Source organism: Rhinoraja longicauda, chromosome 9, assembly GCF_053455715.1.
Source record: "Rhinoraja longicauda isolate Sanriku21f chromosome 9, sRhiLon1.1, whole genome shotgun sequence".
Taxonomy (NCBI): Eukaryota; Metazoa; Chordata; class Chondrichthyes; order Rajiformes; family Arhynchobatidae; genus Rhinoraja; species Rhinoraja longicauda.
In genome coordinates this window covers 69,872,830-69,890,957 of record NC_135961.1, presented here as the reverse complement: position 1 = coordinate 69,890,957, position 18,128 = coordinate 69,872,830, and the positions used below count along the sequence as shown (strand labels likewise).

The 18,128-nt window shown below is 46.0% G+C and overlaps 1 protein-coding gene across 1 annotated transcript in view; it reads left to right on the top strand.

The window, feature by feature from the left end:
* Positions 1 to 18,128, top strand: part of ehbp1 (EH domain binding protein 1) — a 384,927-nt gene that overhangs the window by 352,837 nt on the left and 13,962 nt on the right. The window contains exon 24 of the mRNA XM_078405706.1: positions 4,427 to 4,500. Within this exon, the coding sequence (XP_078261832.1) occupies positions 4,427 to 4,500 (74 nt within the window). The remainder of the gene's footprint in view (positions 1 to 4,426; positions 4,501 to 18,128) is intronic.

The following is an 18,128-nucleotide window of genomic DNA, read 5'->3' as shown; positions in this document are numbered from 1 at the left end:
AAGAATATAAAGAAGGACAGTAAAAGCTTCTTTAGATATGTTAAGAGAAAAAGATTAGCAAAGACAAATGTGGGTCCCTTGAAGGCAGACACGGGTGAAATTATTATGGGTAACAAGGAAATGTCAGAAGAGTTGAACAGGTACTTCGGATCTGTCTTCACTAAGGAAGACACAAACAATCTCCCAGATGTACTAGAGGACAGAGGATCTAGGGGGATAGAGGAACTGAAAGAAATTTGCTTTAGGCGAGAAATAGTATTGGGTAGACTGATGGGACTGAAGGTTGATAAATCCCCTGGGCCTGATGGTCTGCATCCCAGGGCCCTCAGGGAGGTGGCTCTAGAAATAGTGGACGCATTGGTGATCATTTTCTAATGTTCAATAGATTCAGTTCCTGTGGATTGGAAGGTAGCTAATGTTATCCCACTTTTCAAGAAAGGAGCGAGAGAGAAAACGGGGAATTACAGACCAGTTAGCCTGACATCAGTGGTGGGGAAGATGCTGGAGTCAATTATTAAAGAGGTAATAACGGTGCATTTGGATAGCAGTAAAAGGATAAGTCCAAGTCAGCATGGATTTATGAAAGGGAAATCATGCTTGACTAATCTTCTGGAATTTTTTGAGGGTGTGACAAGTAAAATGGATGAAGGGGAGCCAGTGGATGTAGTGTATCTAGACTTTCAGAAAGCTTTTGATAAGGTCCCACACGGGAGATTGGTGAGCAAAGTTAGAGCACATGGTATTGGGGGTAGGGTGTTGACATGGATAGAGAATTGGTTGGCAGACAGGAAGCAAAGAGTAGGAGTAAACGGGTCCTTTTCAGAATGGCAGGCAGTGGCGAGTGGAGTGCCGTAAGGCTCGGTGTTGGAGCCGCAACTGTTTACATATATATTAATGGTTTGGATGAAGGAATTAGAAGTAACACTAGCAAGTTTGCGGATAACACAAAGCTGGGTGGCAGTGTGAACTGCGAAGAGGATGTTAGGAGGTTGCAGGGTGACCTGGACAGGTTGAGTGAATGGGCAGATGCATGGCAGATGCAGTATAATGTAGATAAATGTGAGGTTATCCACTTTGGTGGCAAAAACAAGGAGGCAGATTATAATCTCAATGGTATAAGAAAATAACTGCAGATGCTGGTACAAATCGAAGGTATTTTTTCACAAAATGCTGGAGTAACTCAGCAGGTCAGGCAGCATCTCGGGAGAGAAGGAATGGGTGACATTTCGGGTCGAGACCCTTCTTCAATGGTGTCAGGTTAAGTAAGGGGGAAGTGCAGCGAGACCTGGGTGTCCTTGTACACCAGTCACTGAAAGTTGGCGTGCAGGTACAGCAGGCAGTGAAGAAAGCTAATGGCATGTTGGCCTTCATAACGAGAGGATTTCAGTATAGGAGTAAAGAGGTTTCTTCACTGCCTCCTGCACCTATTTTCTATGTTTCTATGTAAATCTTTTCCTCTTCACCTTGACCTTTGTCCTCTGGTCCTCGATTCCCCTACTCTGGGCAAGAGACTCTGTGCATCTACCCAATCTATTCCTCTCATGATTTTATACTCCTCTATAACATCACCCCTTATGCTCCTGCGTTCCAAGGAAGAGTCCCAGCTTACTCAACCCCTCCCTATAGCTCACACCCTCTAGTCCGGGCAACATCCTCGTACATCTTCTCTGAACCCTTTCCAGCTTGACAATATCTTTCCTATAACATGGTGCCCAGAACTGAACACAATATTCTAAATGCAGTCTCACCAACGTCTTACACAACTGCAACATGACCTCCCAACTTCTATTTTCAATACTCTGACTGATGAAGGCCAAAGTGCCACAAAACTTTTTGACCACCTTATCTACCTGCAACTTGACCTTCAAGGAATCATGCACCTGTACTCCTAGATCCCTCTGCTCTACAACACTACCTAGAGGCCTACCATTCACTTTGTAGGTCCTGCCCTTGTTAGACATCCCAAAATGTACTTCTCTGTATTAAATTCCATCAACCATTCCTCTGCCCACCTGGCCAATGGATCCAGTTCCTGCTGCAATCGTTCACAACCATCTTCACTATCTGCAAAACCACCCACTTTTGCATCATCAGCAAACTTGCTAATCTTGCCCTGTATGTTCTCATCCAAATCATTGATGTAGATGACAAACAGTAACGGGCCCAGCATTGAACCCTGAGGCACACCACTAGTCACAGGCCTCCAGTCCGAAAAGCAACCTCCCACCATCACCCTCTGCTTTCTTCCATGGAGCCAATTTGCTATCCATTCAGCTATCTCTCCTTGGATCCCATGCGATCTAATCTTCCAGAGCAGCCTACCATGCAGAACGTTGTTAAATGCCTTACTGAAGTCCATGTACACAGCCCTTATCGACCTTTTTGGTCATGTCTTCAATCAGATTTGTTAGACGCGACCTCCCACATACAAAACCATGCTGACTATCCCTAATCAGCCCTTGCCCATCCATGCCTGTGTAACCGATCCTTCAGAATACTCTCTAGTAACTTTCCAACTACAGATGTTAAGCTCACTGGCCTATAGTTCCCAGCATTTTTCCCTGCAGCCCTTTTTGAAAAGAGGCACAATATTTGCCACCCTCCAGTCTTCAGGTGCCTCTCCTGTATTTAAGGACGGCTCGTAAACTTCAACCAGAGCTCCTGCAATTTCCTCTCTGGTTTCCCACAATGTCCTCGGATATATCTGATCAGGCCCTGGAGATTTGTCTATCTTCATACACGATAGTACCTTTAGTACTTCTTCCACAGTAACACTGGCTGCTCTCAAGACACTTCCATTGACTGACCCAAGTTCCTCCATCCTACTGTCTTTCTCCTCGGTTAATACAGAGGAGAAATACTCATTGAGGACCTTGCCCATCTCCCCCCACACAGAGGTGACCGCTTTGATTCCTGAGAGTCCCACTCTCTCTCTAGTTGCCTTTATCCCCCTTATGTATTTATAAAACCTTTTGGGATTGTCCTTACTGTTACCCACCAGGGCTCTCCTGGCCTGTTTTTGCCCTTCTGATCTCCTTTTTCAGTTTACTCCTTAGTTCTCGAAACTCCTCCAGGGATGCGCTTGACACCAGCCTATACCTGTCCCATGCATCCTTCTTGTTTTTGACCAATGCCTCAATTTCCCTCGTCAGCCAAGCTTCCTTGCGTTTGCTTGCTTTGCCCTTCACTCTAACGGGGACGTACATATCCTGAGCTTTCGTCAGCACACTTTTATAAATATCCCATTTGGCCGATGTTCCTTTCCCCTCAAATAACCTGCTCCAGTCAACTTGAGTGAGACCTTCTCTCATACCCTCAAAGCTGGCCTTACCCCTGTCAGGCATTTTACCTTTTGGGCCCTATCCATAATTATCTTAAACCTAATCGAACTGTGGTCACTAGCCCCAAAGGGCTCCCCCACACACACTTCATTAACTTGCCCTTCCCAATTTCCCAATACTAGATCCAGTATCGCCTTCTCATGTGTGGGGGCCTCTACATACTGCTTGAACTTCTGTCCTTCTGGACTTGTCTGTTATCTCTAAATTATCACACTGTTATTTGAGCTCCATTTGTAGACGAGCATAGGTTTCTCCAGCGGAGTAATGGGAAGATCAGAGTCATTCTTCATAATCAATGGTACAACCTCTGGCTAGTGCCTCCGTCCTTTCCTGGCAGCTGTCCGAGGTTCATTTGAATTGACCCTTGGGCCACATGTCCATGGCCCAACCACGTGTATTACTATGACTGCCAGTTTCCTCCCTCAGTCGGATGGGCAGGAGGGAGCAGCAGACCAGATGTTCTTAGCTCCGTCCATCTGCCTCAACCCAACAATTTGTTCCCACTCCTCACAGGCCTCCATGTTCTATATTTGTGATCTTGAAGTCATCCAAAGCTGCTGCCTCTGACCTAACGGGTGAAGTTATAGACGGGCCCGGACCCGAAACCTACTCCAGGGATGCTGGAGATTTAAGAATAAGGGGTCAGCCATTTAGGACTGAGATGAAGAAAAACTTTTTCACCCAGAGAGTTGTGATTCTATGGAATTGCCACAGAAGGCAGTGGGGGCCAATTCAGTGGACGTTTTCAAGAGAGAGTTAGATTTAGCTCTTAGGGCTAATGGAATCAAGGGATATTATATCATCAAGAAAAATGGTAAATGTCATCATGCCCTCTTTCCAAGTCATTGAACAGAATCTATACCAATACAAATGATTTCATATTGTACATCATTTCACATACTATGTTTAAATTCACCATAATTAGAACACTATTAATGAAGGTTTGTGTATCAGTCATTTGGAGTAGATTAAAGGTTTGAGACAAGACAATGGTCAGTCTTGGTAATCAATATATCTTAAAGATTGCTTAAAGTCCGTAATGATTTGTTAATTGTCCTATTGATGAACTTTTTTGTCTTGCCTAGGGAAAAAGAGCATGATCTGGAACGACGCTTTGAGCTGCTCAATAGAGAACTACGAGCCATGCTTGCAATCGAAGGTAAGGGATCACTTTACCATCACCTGGGTCTTTTGTACAAGCTCATTATTCATAAACACTCCAGACCTTCAGGGTGTTCATCAACCCAAACATTGCATCTGATTTTATTAGAAAATTTAAGTCCTCTATTTTAAAACCATTAAAAAATATATCTGAAAATCCTAAAAAATAAATGTGAATAATTGTACTTTTATATGTTCATATCGACAACATTCATTATAGTTACTTTAATTTAACCAACACTTGAGATTATCAATAACCTGAGGGTGAAAAATGCATTTGAAAATGTTGGAGTTTTCGCCTTCCCTCAAGCAAACGACATGTGGGAGTAACTGTGACATTGCAAAATTAAACAATTGCAATCAATGCAGATTGATTTTGTTGTTGCATATTGACCTTGTTAGCTTGTGATGCCACATAGTTATGTCTTTCTTCACCTGATAAGATACCTGAGCCATTACAAATCAATTCTAATTTATTTCATGGATTCTGCCACTGGCATATATTTAGACAGGAATTAAACTGTGGTTTTGGTCATTTAGGTTTCATTGTTCACACTGCTAACTAATTCAGGTTAATTCATGTAGAACACTTTTGTCAATCCCAAAGGAAATATTTTTTTTAACTTGCTTTTGGGGGAATGAAACATAAATTGCTTTTTCCCACTTAAACTGAAACTGGTTCAACTGTAGTGTTTTTTGCCGATCAATAAATAATGTGTCTCTTCTGTTGGTCACTGTCCTACATGAAGTGTTTATGTTTGAGAATGCACAAGTAACAAGGCCGTGACAGGGATTTCCATACTAGCCGACACCTTCCAGAATCAGGGACTCAAAGCTCAGAATCCTTCAAACACATTTTGGAAAATTTATTCAAAGGTTTCAAAGGTCTTTTATTGTCACCTGTACCAATTAAGGTACAGTTATATACGATTTACCATACAGCCATACGAAAAAATTAGCAACAAGACACACAACTGCATAAAAGTTAACATAAACATTCACGTTCCTCACTGTGATGGAAGGCAAAAAAGCCCAATCTTCTTCCTCCTTATTCTCCCGCGGTCAGGGCGGTCTAATCCCCGTGTCGGGGCGGTCTAATCCCCGTGTCAGGGCGGTCTAATCCCCGTGTCGGGGCGGTCTAATCCCCGTGTCGGGGCGGTCTAATCCCCGTGTCGGGGCGGTCTAATCCCCGTGTCGGGGCGGTCTAATCCCCGTGTCGGGGCGGTCGATGTTCCCGTGTCTGGGCGGTCTAATCCCCGTGTCGGGGCGGTCTAATCCCCATGTCGGGGCGGTCGATGTTCCCGTGTCAGGGCGGTCTAATCCCCGTGTCGGGGCGGTCGATGTCCCGTGTCTGGGCGGTCTAATCCCCGTGTCGGGGCGGTCTAATCCCCGTGTCGGGGCGGTCTAATCCCCGTGTCGGGGCGGTCTAATCCCCGTGTCGGGGCGGTCGATGTTCCCGTGTCAGGGCGGTCTAATCCCCGTGTCTGGGCGGTCTAATCCCCGTGTCTGGGCGGTCTAATCCCCGTGTCGGGGCGGTCTAATCCCCGTGTCGGGGCGGTCTAATCCCCGTGTCGGGGCGGTCGAATCCCCGTGTCGGGGCGGTCGATGTTCCCGTGTCAGGGCGGTCTAATCCCCGTGTCGGGGCGGTCTAATCCCCGTGTCTGGGCGGTCTAATCCCCGTGTCGGGGCGGTCGATGTCCCCGTGTCGGGGCGGTTGATGTCCCTGTGTCGGGGCGGTCGATGTTCCCGTGTCGGGGCGGTCGATGTCCCCGTGTCGGGGCGGTCGATGTTCCCGTGTCGGGGCGGTCTAATCCCCGTGTCGGGGCGGTCTAATCCCCGTGTCGGGGCGGTCTAATCCCCGTGTCGGGGCGGTCGAATCCCCGTGTCGGGGCGGTCGATGTTCCCGTGTCAGGGCGGTCTAATCCCCGTGTCGGGGCGGTCTAATCCCCGTGTCTGGGCGGTCTAATCCCCGTGTCGGGGCGGTCGATGTCCCCGTGTCGGGGCGGTTGATGTCCCTGTGTCGGGGCGGTCGATGTTCCCGTGTCGGGGCGGTCGATGTCCCCGTGTCGGGGCGGTCGATGTTCCCGTGTCGGGGCGGTCTAATCCCCGTGTCGGGGCGGTCTAATCCCCGTGTCGGGGCGGTCGATGTCCCCGTGTCGGGGGGGTCGATGTCCCCGTGTCGGGGCGGTTGATGTCCCTGTGTCGGGGCGGTCGATGTTCCCGTGTCGGGGCGGTCGATGTCCCCGTGTCGGGGCGGTCGATGTTCCCGTGTCGGGGCGGTCTAATCCCCGTGTCGGGGCGGTCTAATCCCCGTGTCGGGGCGGTCGATGTCCCCGTGTCGGGGGGGTCGATGTCCCCGTGTCGGGGCGGTCGATGTCCCCGTGTCGGGGCGGTCGATGTTCCCGTGTCGGGGCGGTCGATGTTCCCGTGTCGGGGCGGTCTAATCCCCGTGTCGGGGCGGTTTAATCCCAGTGTCGGGGCGGTCGATGTTCCCGTGTCGGGGCAGTCGATGTTCCCGCGTCCGGGCGGTCGTTGCTCCCGTGGCTTGGAGTTCCTGAAGTCCGTCTCTGACCAGAGACCGCGAGCTCCGTGACGTTAAGTCCGCAGGCTCCCACGGTTGGAGCTCCGAGGTCGACCTCTGGCAAAGAGATCACGGGCTCCGCGATGTTAAAGTCTCTTAGACTCCCCACGGTGGAGCTCTCAAAGATTGGTCTCCAACAAAGGCCGCCAACTCCTCAATGTTAGGCCGCAGTGCGGACGGAGATATGATACGGAAAAAAATCACATCTCCGTCGAGGTAAGAGATTAGAAAAAGTTTCCCCAACACCCCTACCTCCCACATAAAACAAGCTAAAGAACACTAAAACCATACATTTAACACATACAATAAAACACAAAGAAGAAAAGGACAGACAGACTGTTGGTGAGGCAGCCATTGCTGGCGCCACCCGGTGTTCAAGCAAAGGAAGCCCACTTAGTAAATCAACTGCACCAGAGTTAGTTTGGGGAATGAGGCCGGGCAAATGCAAGAGGTGGTAGTGGAAAACATCTTGGAGACAGGGATCTAACTCGGTTGGATTCAGCACAGTTAGGGAAAAGGAAATAAATGGACCCGGACTAACAAAAAAGAAATGATCAGCAGGTCAAACAACATCTATGAGGAGAGAAAATGAGTTAACATTTCAGATCAGTGACCTTTCATCAGTTAGCTACATTTCTCATCCCATGGATGCTGCCTGACCTGCTGAGTACTTATAACACGTTTTGTTTGTACTTCAAGTTTCTAACATCTCCATTTGCATGTTTATTGAGTGAAACGCATGAATTGGGCAGAGATGTAATTCAGCAGAAGGGAGGTGACGGAGCATCAAAGCAGCAGGGGTTCAGGCAGAGATTGTGAGGGTCCACATGTACCACCATCGTGAAGGGAGGAGGCAAGGGTGGCGACTCGACCTCACAGTTCCTGATCCCATGTCAAGGTGTGCAGAGAGCAGGGTGAAGCAAGAGAAGGAAGCTTTGACAATCACCAAGATTAAATAGTATTGCAGATAATAAAGATGCCGATGTGGTGGATGGTCAGGAAGGGATGTCTCCACTGAAGGAAGCTCTCGATTGAAGCCGTATGTGGATTGGGATTGTTTTCCCTGGAACAGTGATTTGGGAGAAGATTTAATTGATGTGTACAAAACTGAGTGGCTTAGACAGATTAAAAGCTGAAACCTAATTTGCTAGGAGAGAGGTCAGCAACTAGAAGCAATAGATTGTGCAGGAAGGAACTGCAGATGCTGGTTTACACCGAAGATAGACACACAATGTTGGAGTAACTCAACGGGACAGGCAGCATCTCTGGAGAGAAGGAATGGGTAACGTTTCGGGTCGAGACCCTTTTTCAGATTGTCAGAGGAGAGGTATATACAGAGATAAGGAAGGGTAAGGTGTGAAAACAAGACATCAAAGAAGTTGTAGTTCAAGGAAAATGTAGAATAGATCGTTGTTAGCTATGAGAAGGTGACAACGAAGCGTACAGAGATTAAATTTAATCGGGGATAGTCAGACTGGTCGGAGAACTAGGATGGGGGAGGGATGGAGAGAGGGGGAAAGCAAGGGCTACATTAGTTGGAGAAGTCAATGTTCATACCGCTGGGGTGTAAGCTGCCCAAGCAAAATATGAGGTGGTGTTCCTCCAATTTGCGCTGGGCCTCACTCTGACAAGGGAGGAGGCCCAGGACAGAAAGGTCAGTGTGGGAATGGGAGGGGGAGTTAAACTGTTTAGCAACCAGGAGATCAGGTAGGTTTAGGCGGACAGAGTGGAGGTGTTCAGCGAAACAATTGCCGAGCCTGCGCTTGGTCTCATCGATATATAGAAGTGCACACCTGGAACTGCAAATACAGTAGATGAGGTTGGAAGAGGTACATGTAAACCTCTGCCTCACCTGAAAAGACTGTCAGAGTCCTTGGATGGAATCAAGGGGGGAGGTGTAAGGACAGGTGTTGCATCTCCTGCGGTTGCAGGGGAAAGTGCCCGGGGATGGGGTGGCTTGGATGGGAAGGGACGAATGGACCAGGGAGTTACGGAGGGAACAGTCTCTGCTGAAGGCGGGAAGGGGTGGAGATGGGAAGATGTGACTAGTGTTGGGATCCCGTTGGAAGTGGTGAAAATGTCAGGATTATGTGCCGTATGGGGCTGACGGGGTGAAAGGTGAGGACTAGAGGGACTGTCTCTGTTGCGAGTGGGAGGAGGGGGAGCAAGAGCGGAGCTGCGGGATACCAAGGAGACCCGTGTGCAGAGGGGAACCCCAGTTCCCTAAAGAATGAGGACATCTCGATGTCCTGGTATAGAACACCTCATCTTGGGTGCAGATGTGTTGGAGGTGGAGGAATTGGCGGTCGGAGACAGTCTGTTCAGGAGGCAGGGTGGGAAAAGCGTCGTCTAGCTGTGGGAGGCAGTAGGTTTATAATAAAGTCCGTCGATAAAGAGGAATACGTTTATGACCATTAGTAGAAAGATGGATTGGAAGTTGAGGGAAATTGATTTCACTCAACATATGGTTGGGATGTGAACTCACTAACAGAATATTGTATTGGAGAGAGAAATGCTCTGCATTTAAAAAAATACCCAAATGAATTCCTTAGCCCCAGACTGTGGACCAAGTGCAAGGAAGTGAAGTGACCTAATCTGTATCTGCCCAGCATCGACTCAGTGGACCAAATGGTCTCATTTTGTGCTGTGCATTTCTAATGCTAAGCTTCTGAATGCTGTTGGCAATGATAGTTGTTCATTTGCTCAGCAATTAATGGTGTGACATTAGTACAGAGTTAGAAACTGGTGAAGAAGTGGATGCTGCCTGATCTGCTGAGTTACTCCAGCATTTTGTGAATAAATCGAAGAAGTGAATGTTGTTTGAATCACTACTCTCTCCTCCTCCCTCCCCTGTGATATGGTTTATAACAGAAACAAATACACGCATTAAACTTCACTATTGCTACACATTTGCATTTGTTGTGAATTTTCAATGGATGCAGCTCAAAGCACCCAGAATAAACAATGACTTGTTATTGGCTGTAATCAGAGATAAGAGTAAAAACTCCCACAACACTTCTTGTATTTCTGGACTGAAATTCAGAGATTAACATCAGGGTACCATAAACAGTATGATCCAAATCTCTGCCTGGATTTAGCCTGGAAAACCTGATGGTGCATGCACTGGGCACATAATTTATTAGCTCCTCAGGGATAACAGTTCACATCATGCTGCCTCAAGCTGTATAAACAATATTATACAGACATTCTATAGTATGTATTTAGGCGATTGCTGATCTGAATAATTGAGCTTGCTAAACTTTTTAGTTTATCCAAAGGCTATTTTTTTTAAATCTAATTAATTTAATAAATAGTCACCTACGTTTTCTGTTTTTTATATTCTTCAGCATTAAATAAATCCGTGGTGTTCTGCTCCATCTGAGAGTCTTGCGAGTAAATCATTTTGGCTAAATGCTGAGAAGCAAAGAGATAAATAATGTTCATAGTAGCACATATGTAATTATCAGTCTTCCTTATTTCAGTCCCAAGGGCTTCCCAGTTCTTTAGATAGTGCTGTAACCACAGATGACACTGCAGTGAAAAAGAGTTGTGCATTCACTGGCCCCATTCATATCAGTGTTTACCAGACAGTTGTGCTGATTTCTTGCTCTGTTGATGACAGACTTGAGCAGACAGTTCAGTAGCCTGTGCAGAACCATTGCTAGCATATGAGGAGTGTTTATCAACCTGCTCTTCAGCTTTCCATGTTAGTTGTATCTGAGCACTTTCCTGTACATTTGCTGACCATTGTATTAGTCATTTGCGGACAGTTTCTCTTTGGCTACTTCACGAAGCAGTTATGTGGATGCGCAGTAACTCTGAAAACGTCAGCAGTTGGGAAACTGTTGGAAACTTGGTCAGCTCTTACTGAAATGTACATTGCCGTTCAGCTTGTGTATTTGACAGGGCACTCAGTCTATGCAACAAAGCAAGCTGTTATCAGAACACGGTTAAATGTGATACCCAATCTGTTCAGTTCAGTTTCAGTTTAGTTTATTGTCACGTGTATCGAGGTACAGTGAAAAGCTTTTGCGCGCTAACCAGTCAGCGGAAAGACAATCCATGATTACAATTGAGCCATTAACAGTGTACAGATACATGATAAGGGAATAACGTTTAGTGCAAAGTAAAGCCAGTAACATCTGAGCAAGGATAGTCTGAGGGTCACCAATGAGGTAGATAATAGTTCAGCACTGCTCTCTGGTTGTGGTAGGATGGTTCAGGTGCCTGATAACAGCTGGGAAGAAACTGTCCCTGAATCTTGTGGTGTGAATTTTCACACTTCTGTGCCTTTTCCCCGATGGGAGAGGGGAGAAGGCCAGGGTGTGACTGGTCCTTGATTATGCTGCTGGCCTTGCCGAGGCAGCGTGAGGTGTAGATGGAGTCAATGGAAGGGAGGTTGGTTTGTGTGATGGTCTGGGCTGCTGGCCTTGCCGAGGCAGCGTGAGGTATAAATGGAGTCAATGGAAGGGAAGTTGGTTTGTGTGATGGTCTGGGCTGCGTCCACAATTTGCTGTAATTTCTTGTGGTCTTGGATGGAGCTGTTCCCAAACCAAGCTGTGATGCATCCTGATAAAATGCTTCCTACTGCGAGCTAGGAGTTGATGCTGTAGGCCTTTGAGTGCCAGGAGTCAAAGTAAGGACAGATCTGAGAGGAGTCGAAGAAAATCTTAGTTAAAGTAAGAAATGTTGCTGTGGGAGGAGAGATTTAAAGGTGTGGAGTGATTGTAGTATGTGATCACGTATAAAGTTGCTGCACTGAGCTTCAAGCTTCTAGAGGCTTCGGGTTGGCATTTCCAAATGACAAACACGCTGTAATATCAACATCCAGGTCCCACCTTCTGTAACAGCAGAATATTTCACTGAAATTAACTAACATTCAATACTTTGAAGATTGAAGCAATTTGCAAAGACATCTGGTTTCCCGTGTTACATTATTTAGGAGTTTAGCTCAATGTTGAAGTTTGATTGAAAAATATTTTTCAGAATATTAAAGTGATATTTTTCCCCCATACAGTATGTATAAATGGCACTTCACAAATAAAAAGACCAAAGTATGAGCAATACTCCACCTGCATACAGGCAGATTTCTCTGCTTATCCATCGGAAATTAATTCTCTGTTGCTGTCTTTCCCCCGTGCAATTGTTGGGGAAATGTAAAGCATGATGTAGCCATTGCAAGAATTGGAATATAACACTGTCTCTGTAATTAAACTGTCTCATGTAAAACTTAGGGAATGTGTGTAATGGAGTCTATAAAAACCCCTGTTCATGGCCTGGTAGGCATTGTAATTGTACATCAGTTTTTGCTGGCAGCAGTCATTTAATTCCCAATTTAGTATCTAGTCAGGATTTTAAAGTATCTGGATTGAAATAAAAATTGAATGCAGCATTTGTTCTGATTTGAAATATTTTACTGATTGCACCTGAACACAAAGTGAGCGTGGTATTGGGAAGACATTTTAACGCTGTCACATTGCGTAATTCTTACATCAGGGCATTGTCCGTATGGTTTTGCAGTTTTGGATGTCAAATGAATATCTGCTGTTAGTTTTGAGTAGCTGCTCATGGTTTGTTTTATGCATGGCCCAAGCATGCTTTCTAAAACATTCTGTTTATATTGTTAACCCACAAAATGGATCTTTCTCTGGATTTTGCGCTGCTTTATTCATCCTCAGTTTGTAGTTTGAAGTGAAAGCTCTTCTAAAAGGATTCATGCATAGGTTCACTATTTTTGTAGTTACGGTTTATATGATAAGCTTTTTTATATTTAAAATCAATATGTAATCCTGTGAAGAAGCTTATCCCCCTAAAACCCCATTTGTAAATCTATTTTAGCTTTGTTGCATGGCACAGCCACAGTATTCTAGAGATTGATTAGGTCCAGCAGTAGAATCCTATCAAATGGACGCTCTGATGATACCGCCCGCACACTCTTTCTGCAATGCCAGTTGACTGGGACTGAAGATAACAGTAGATTGCAATCCCTAGTGCAGCATTCACCACAGCATGGTGATTTTCACAAATTTACAACCCAATTTACAAACAACAGTTTGAAGTGAAGCATCCAGTTGCTGCTACCTTTAGTAGGAAAGAGTAGTATATAGTCAACAACTATTGTTTGCATTTGATTAAACATCTTTAGCCATGAATTGTCACTTCATAAGCAGGCTTAAAATAATTATTGATGTAAATGTATTTCCTTTGTTACGGAGAGAAAATTTAATTTATATCTGCTTATTCATATTATTCATTTTTATTTTTTATATTTAAAGTAAACTTTTTAATTCTACAGGGTTATAATTTTTAATGGAAATATTATTTTTGATTGATCGATTTGTTTTCCTCTTTAATTGATGAGCATTTGAAGAATTTGTTGTAGAACCTCAGAGTTGTGAGTGGGTCAGCTGTTCCTGGCACAATTGTGAACGAGCAAAAATGGAAATAATGCATTTTATTCAATTAAAATGTTTTCATAAATTCATTAGGATCAGGAAATCACATTTTCACATAGCGTGTTCAAATTACAATGTACATTAAGTACCATTGCTGAATTGGCAAGTGAATGTGGAACTCAGGAAGGATGAGGTGCATCTCATCATAGCGGTGATGGATGGCAACTGATGGCAGACGGTTACACTGGACCTCAGTACACGTGACAATAAACTAAACTGAAAATCTCTATCAACCAATTTCAAATGCTGCTACTTTTCCCACAACAAATGTTGGGTACATGGAGAGCAAGCAGTTGCAGAAACCTGGTGTTTGTTCTGTCCTCCTGTTTACCATTATCCACAAGTGAAGAGACTGACTTAGAGAGAGATGTTTTCATGTGTTCCAATCCTCCATTCATGTCGAGTTGAACAGGTACTTTGGATCTGTCTTCACTAAGGAAGATACAAGCAATCTCCCAGATGTTCTAGTGGCCAGAGATCCTAGGGTGATGGAGGAACTGAAGGAAATTCACATTAGGCAGGAAATGGTGTTGGGTAGACTGATGGGACTGAAGGCTGATAAGTCCCCAGGGCCTGATGGTCTGCATTCCAGGGTACTTAAGGAGGTGGCTCTAGAAATTGTGGACGCATTGGTAATCATTTTCCAATGTTCTATAGATTCAGGATCAGTTCCTGTGGATTGGAGGGTAGCTAATGTTGTCCCACTTTTTAAGAAAGGAGGGAGAGAGAAAACGGGAAATTATAGACCAGTTAGTCTGACATCAGTGGTGGGGAAGATGCTGGAGTCAATTATAAAAGTTGAAATTGCGGAGCATTTGGATAGCAGTAACAGGATCGTTCCGAGTCAGCATGGATTTACGAAGGGGAAATCATGCTTGACTAATCTTCTAGAATTTTTTGAGGACGTAACTAGGAAAATTGACAGGGGAGAGCCGGTGGATGTGGTGTACCTCAACTTTCAGAAAGCCTTCGACAAGGTCCCACATAGGAGATTAGTGAGCAAAATTAGAGCACATGGTTTTGGGGGTAGGGTACTGACAATGATAGAAAATTGGTTGACAGGCAGAAAGCAAAGAGTGGGGATAAATGGGTCCCTTTCAGAATGGCAGGCAGTGACTAGTGGGGTACCGCGGTGCTGGGACCGCAGCTATTTACAATATACATTAATGACTTGGATGAAGGGATTAAAAGTACCATTAGCAAATTTGAAGATGATACAAAGCTGGGTTGTAGTGTGAACTGTGAGGAAGATGCTATGAGGTTGCAGGGTGACTTGGACAGGTTATGTGAGTGGGCGGATGTATGGCAGATGCAATTTAATGTGGATAAGTGTGAGCTTTGGTGGTGAGAATAGGAAGGCAGATTATTATCTGAATGGTATCAAGTTAGGAAAAGGGGACGTACAACAAGATCTGGGTGTCCTAGTGCATCAGTCACTGAAAGGAAGCATGCAGGTACAGCAGGCAGTGAAGAAAGTCAATGGAATGTTGGCCTTCATAACAAGAGGAGTTGAATATAGGAGCAAAGAGGTCCTTCTGCAGTTGTACAGGGCCCTAGTGAGACCGCACCTGGAGTACTGTGTGCAGTTTTGGTCTCCAAATTTGAGGAAGGATATTCTTGCTATTGAGGGTGTGCAGCGTAGGTTTACTAGGTTAATTCCCGGAATGGCGGGACTGTCGTATGTTGAAAGACTGGAGCGACTAGGTTTGTATACACTGGAATTTAGAAGGATGAGTGGGGATCTTATCGAAACATATAAGATTATTAAAGGGTTGGACACGTTAGAGGCAGGAAACATGTTTCCAATGTTGGGGGAGTCCAGAACCAGGGGCCACAGTTTAAGAATAAGGGGTAGGCCATTTAGAACGGAGATGAGGGAAAAAAAATTCAGTCAGAGAGTTGTAAATCTGTGGAATTCTCTGCCTCAGAAGGCAGTGGAGGCCAATTCTCTGAATGCATTCAAGAGAGAGCTGGATAGAGCTCTTAAGGATAGCGGAGTCAGGGGGTATGGGGAGAAGGCAGAAATGGGGTACTGATTGAGAATGATCAGCCATGATCACATTGAATGGCGGTGCTGGCTCGAAGGGCCGAATGGCCTCCTCCTGCACCTATTGTCTCCCGTGACTAAGAAACGGGACATTGGACAATAGACGATAGGTGCAGGAGCGGTGCATTCAGTTAAAGCTGAATTGTTCTGGAAGGCTGCTTCAGGCTTGGTTGTAATGATATCCAAACAGAATTCACCGTCTGAGTCCCGTTTGTGAACTCAGACGGTGAATTCTGTTTGGATATCATTACAACCAAGCCTGAAGCAGCCTTCCAGAACAATTCAGCTTTAACTGAATGCATCTGTTGCCTTGTGTGTAATTATGACATGTTGTGAAAGGTAAGGATCACTGTGAAGCAGAGGTTTATGATGTAGTTATGATGTAGCAGGTTTATGATGTATGTGTAGTTATGACTGGTTTTGAAAGGAAAGGCTTGCTCTGAAGTAGCAGGTGATTCTGAGACCGTAGATTCCACACATGTTTGAAAATTACGAATGTTATTCCAGGTAGAGTCATAGAGTCATACAGCATGAAAACTAGCTCTTTGGCCCAACTGGTCCAGGCTAACCAAGAGGCCCCATCTAAGCTAGTCTCATTTCCCTACATTTGACCCATAGGGTTGTTTTCCCTGGAGCAGAGAAGGCTGAGAGGGGACATGATCGAGGTGTACAAGATCATGAGGGGCATGGATAAGGTAGATGGCGGGGAACTTCTTCCACTGGTGGAAGGTTCAACAACGAGGGGACATAGATACAGGGTAAGGGGAGGGATGTTTCGGGGGGATGTGAGAAATAACTTTTTCACCCAGAGGGTGGTTGGAGTCTGGAACTCACTGCCTGGGGTGGTGGTGGAGGCGGGAACACTCACAACGTTTAAGAGGCATTTGGATGGGCACTTGAAATGCTACAACATTCAGGGCTACGGTCCAAATGCGGGAAAATGGGATTAAAATTAGACTGTGTTTGGTGACGGGCGGCGCGGACACGATGGGCCGAAGGGCCTCTTTCTGTGCTGTAGGACTCTATGACTCTATGACTCTATTCCAAGGGTTCAGAAAAGATTTATGAGGATGTTGCCAGGAAAAGAGGGTGTGAGCGTAGGGAGAGGATGAGTAGGCTGGGTCTCTATTCCATGAAGCATAGAAGGATGAGGGGTGATCTTATAGAGGTGTACAAAATCATGAGAGGAATAGATCGGGTAGATGCACAGAGTCTTTTACCCAGAGTAGGGGAATCGAGGACCAGAGGACATAAGTTCAAGATGAAGGGAAAAAGATTTAATAGGAATCTGAGGGGTAACTTTTTCACACATAGGGTGTGGGTGTATGGAACGAGCTGCCAAAGGAGGTATTTAGGGCTGGGACTATCCCATCGTTTAAGAAATAGTTGGACAGGTACGTGGATAGGACAGGTTTGGAGGGTTATGGACGAAGTGCAAGCAAGTGGGACTAGGGTAGCTGGGACATTGTTGGCCGGTGTGGGCGAGTTGGGCCGAAGGGCCTGTTTCCACACTGTATCACTCTATGACTTCTCCTGTCGGGGAGCGGCCTTGTCGAGGGAAGTGCCTCGTGAGAAAAGAGTGAGTCTTTGGCTCGAGAGTCTTCGACGAGGAGGTTGAGGGAGGAGACTACGACAAACGTTGGAGAGGGTGAGAAGCAGTGAAGAAATGACAGGTAAGCTGAGTCAGTGTGATGCTTGCAGGATGTGGGAGGTCAGGGACACTGCTGGTGCCTCTGGCTGCTGCAACTGTGGAAAGTGTGTCCAGGTTCAGCTCCTGAAGGGGCATTGGAGAGGCAACTGGATGACCTCAGGATCATCCGGGAAAATGAGAGTTTCCTGGACAAGACCTACATCGTTATACCGAAGATACCGGAAGAGAGAAGTGGGTGATGATGAGGAAGGGAAGGAAGCTTGGAGTACAAGAGACCCCAGGGGATGTACCTCTTGAAAACAGGTTCGCCCTCTTGGAAGCTGTCGGAACAGAAGACACTGCCAGTCTGAGCGGCGGACAGGTCCGCGAGGCAAAACGTGGCGCTGAGGCAAAGCCGGAGAGACCGACGTCAGGCAGAGCCGTGGTAGTAGGGGACTCCATCGTGAGAGGGACAGACAGGGGTTTCTGCGGCAACAGGCGACATTCAAGGATGGTGTGTTGCCTCCCTGGTGCCAGGATCCAGGACGTCCCGGACCGAGTGCAGAGCATCCTCAAGGGTGAAGGTGAGCAGCCGGAAGTGGTGGTGCATGTCGGCACAAACGACGTCGGGAAGAAGAGGAAAGAGATTCTGCAGCGTGACTAGAGAGCTCGGATCAAGGCTGTAAAGCACGACCTCCAGGATGGTTATCTCCGGTTTGCTTCCAGTTCCTTGTGCTGGTGAGGGCAGGAAGAAGGCAGATTATTATCTCAATGGTGTCAGGCTAGGGAAAAGGGAAGTGCAATGAGACTTGGGTGTCCTTGTACACCAGTCACTGAAAGTAAACATGCAGGTAAAGCAGTCAATGAAGAAAGCTAATGGCATGTTGGCCTTCATAACGAGAGGATTTGAGTA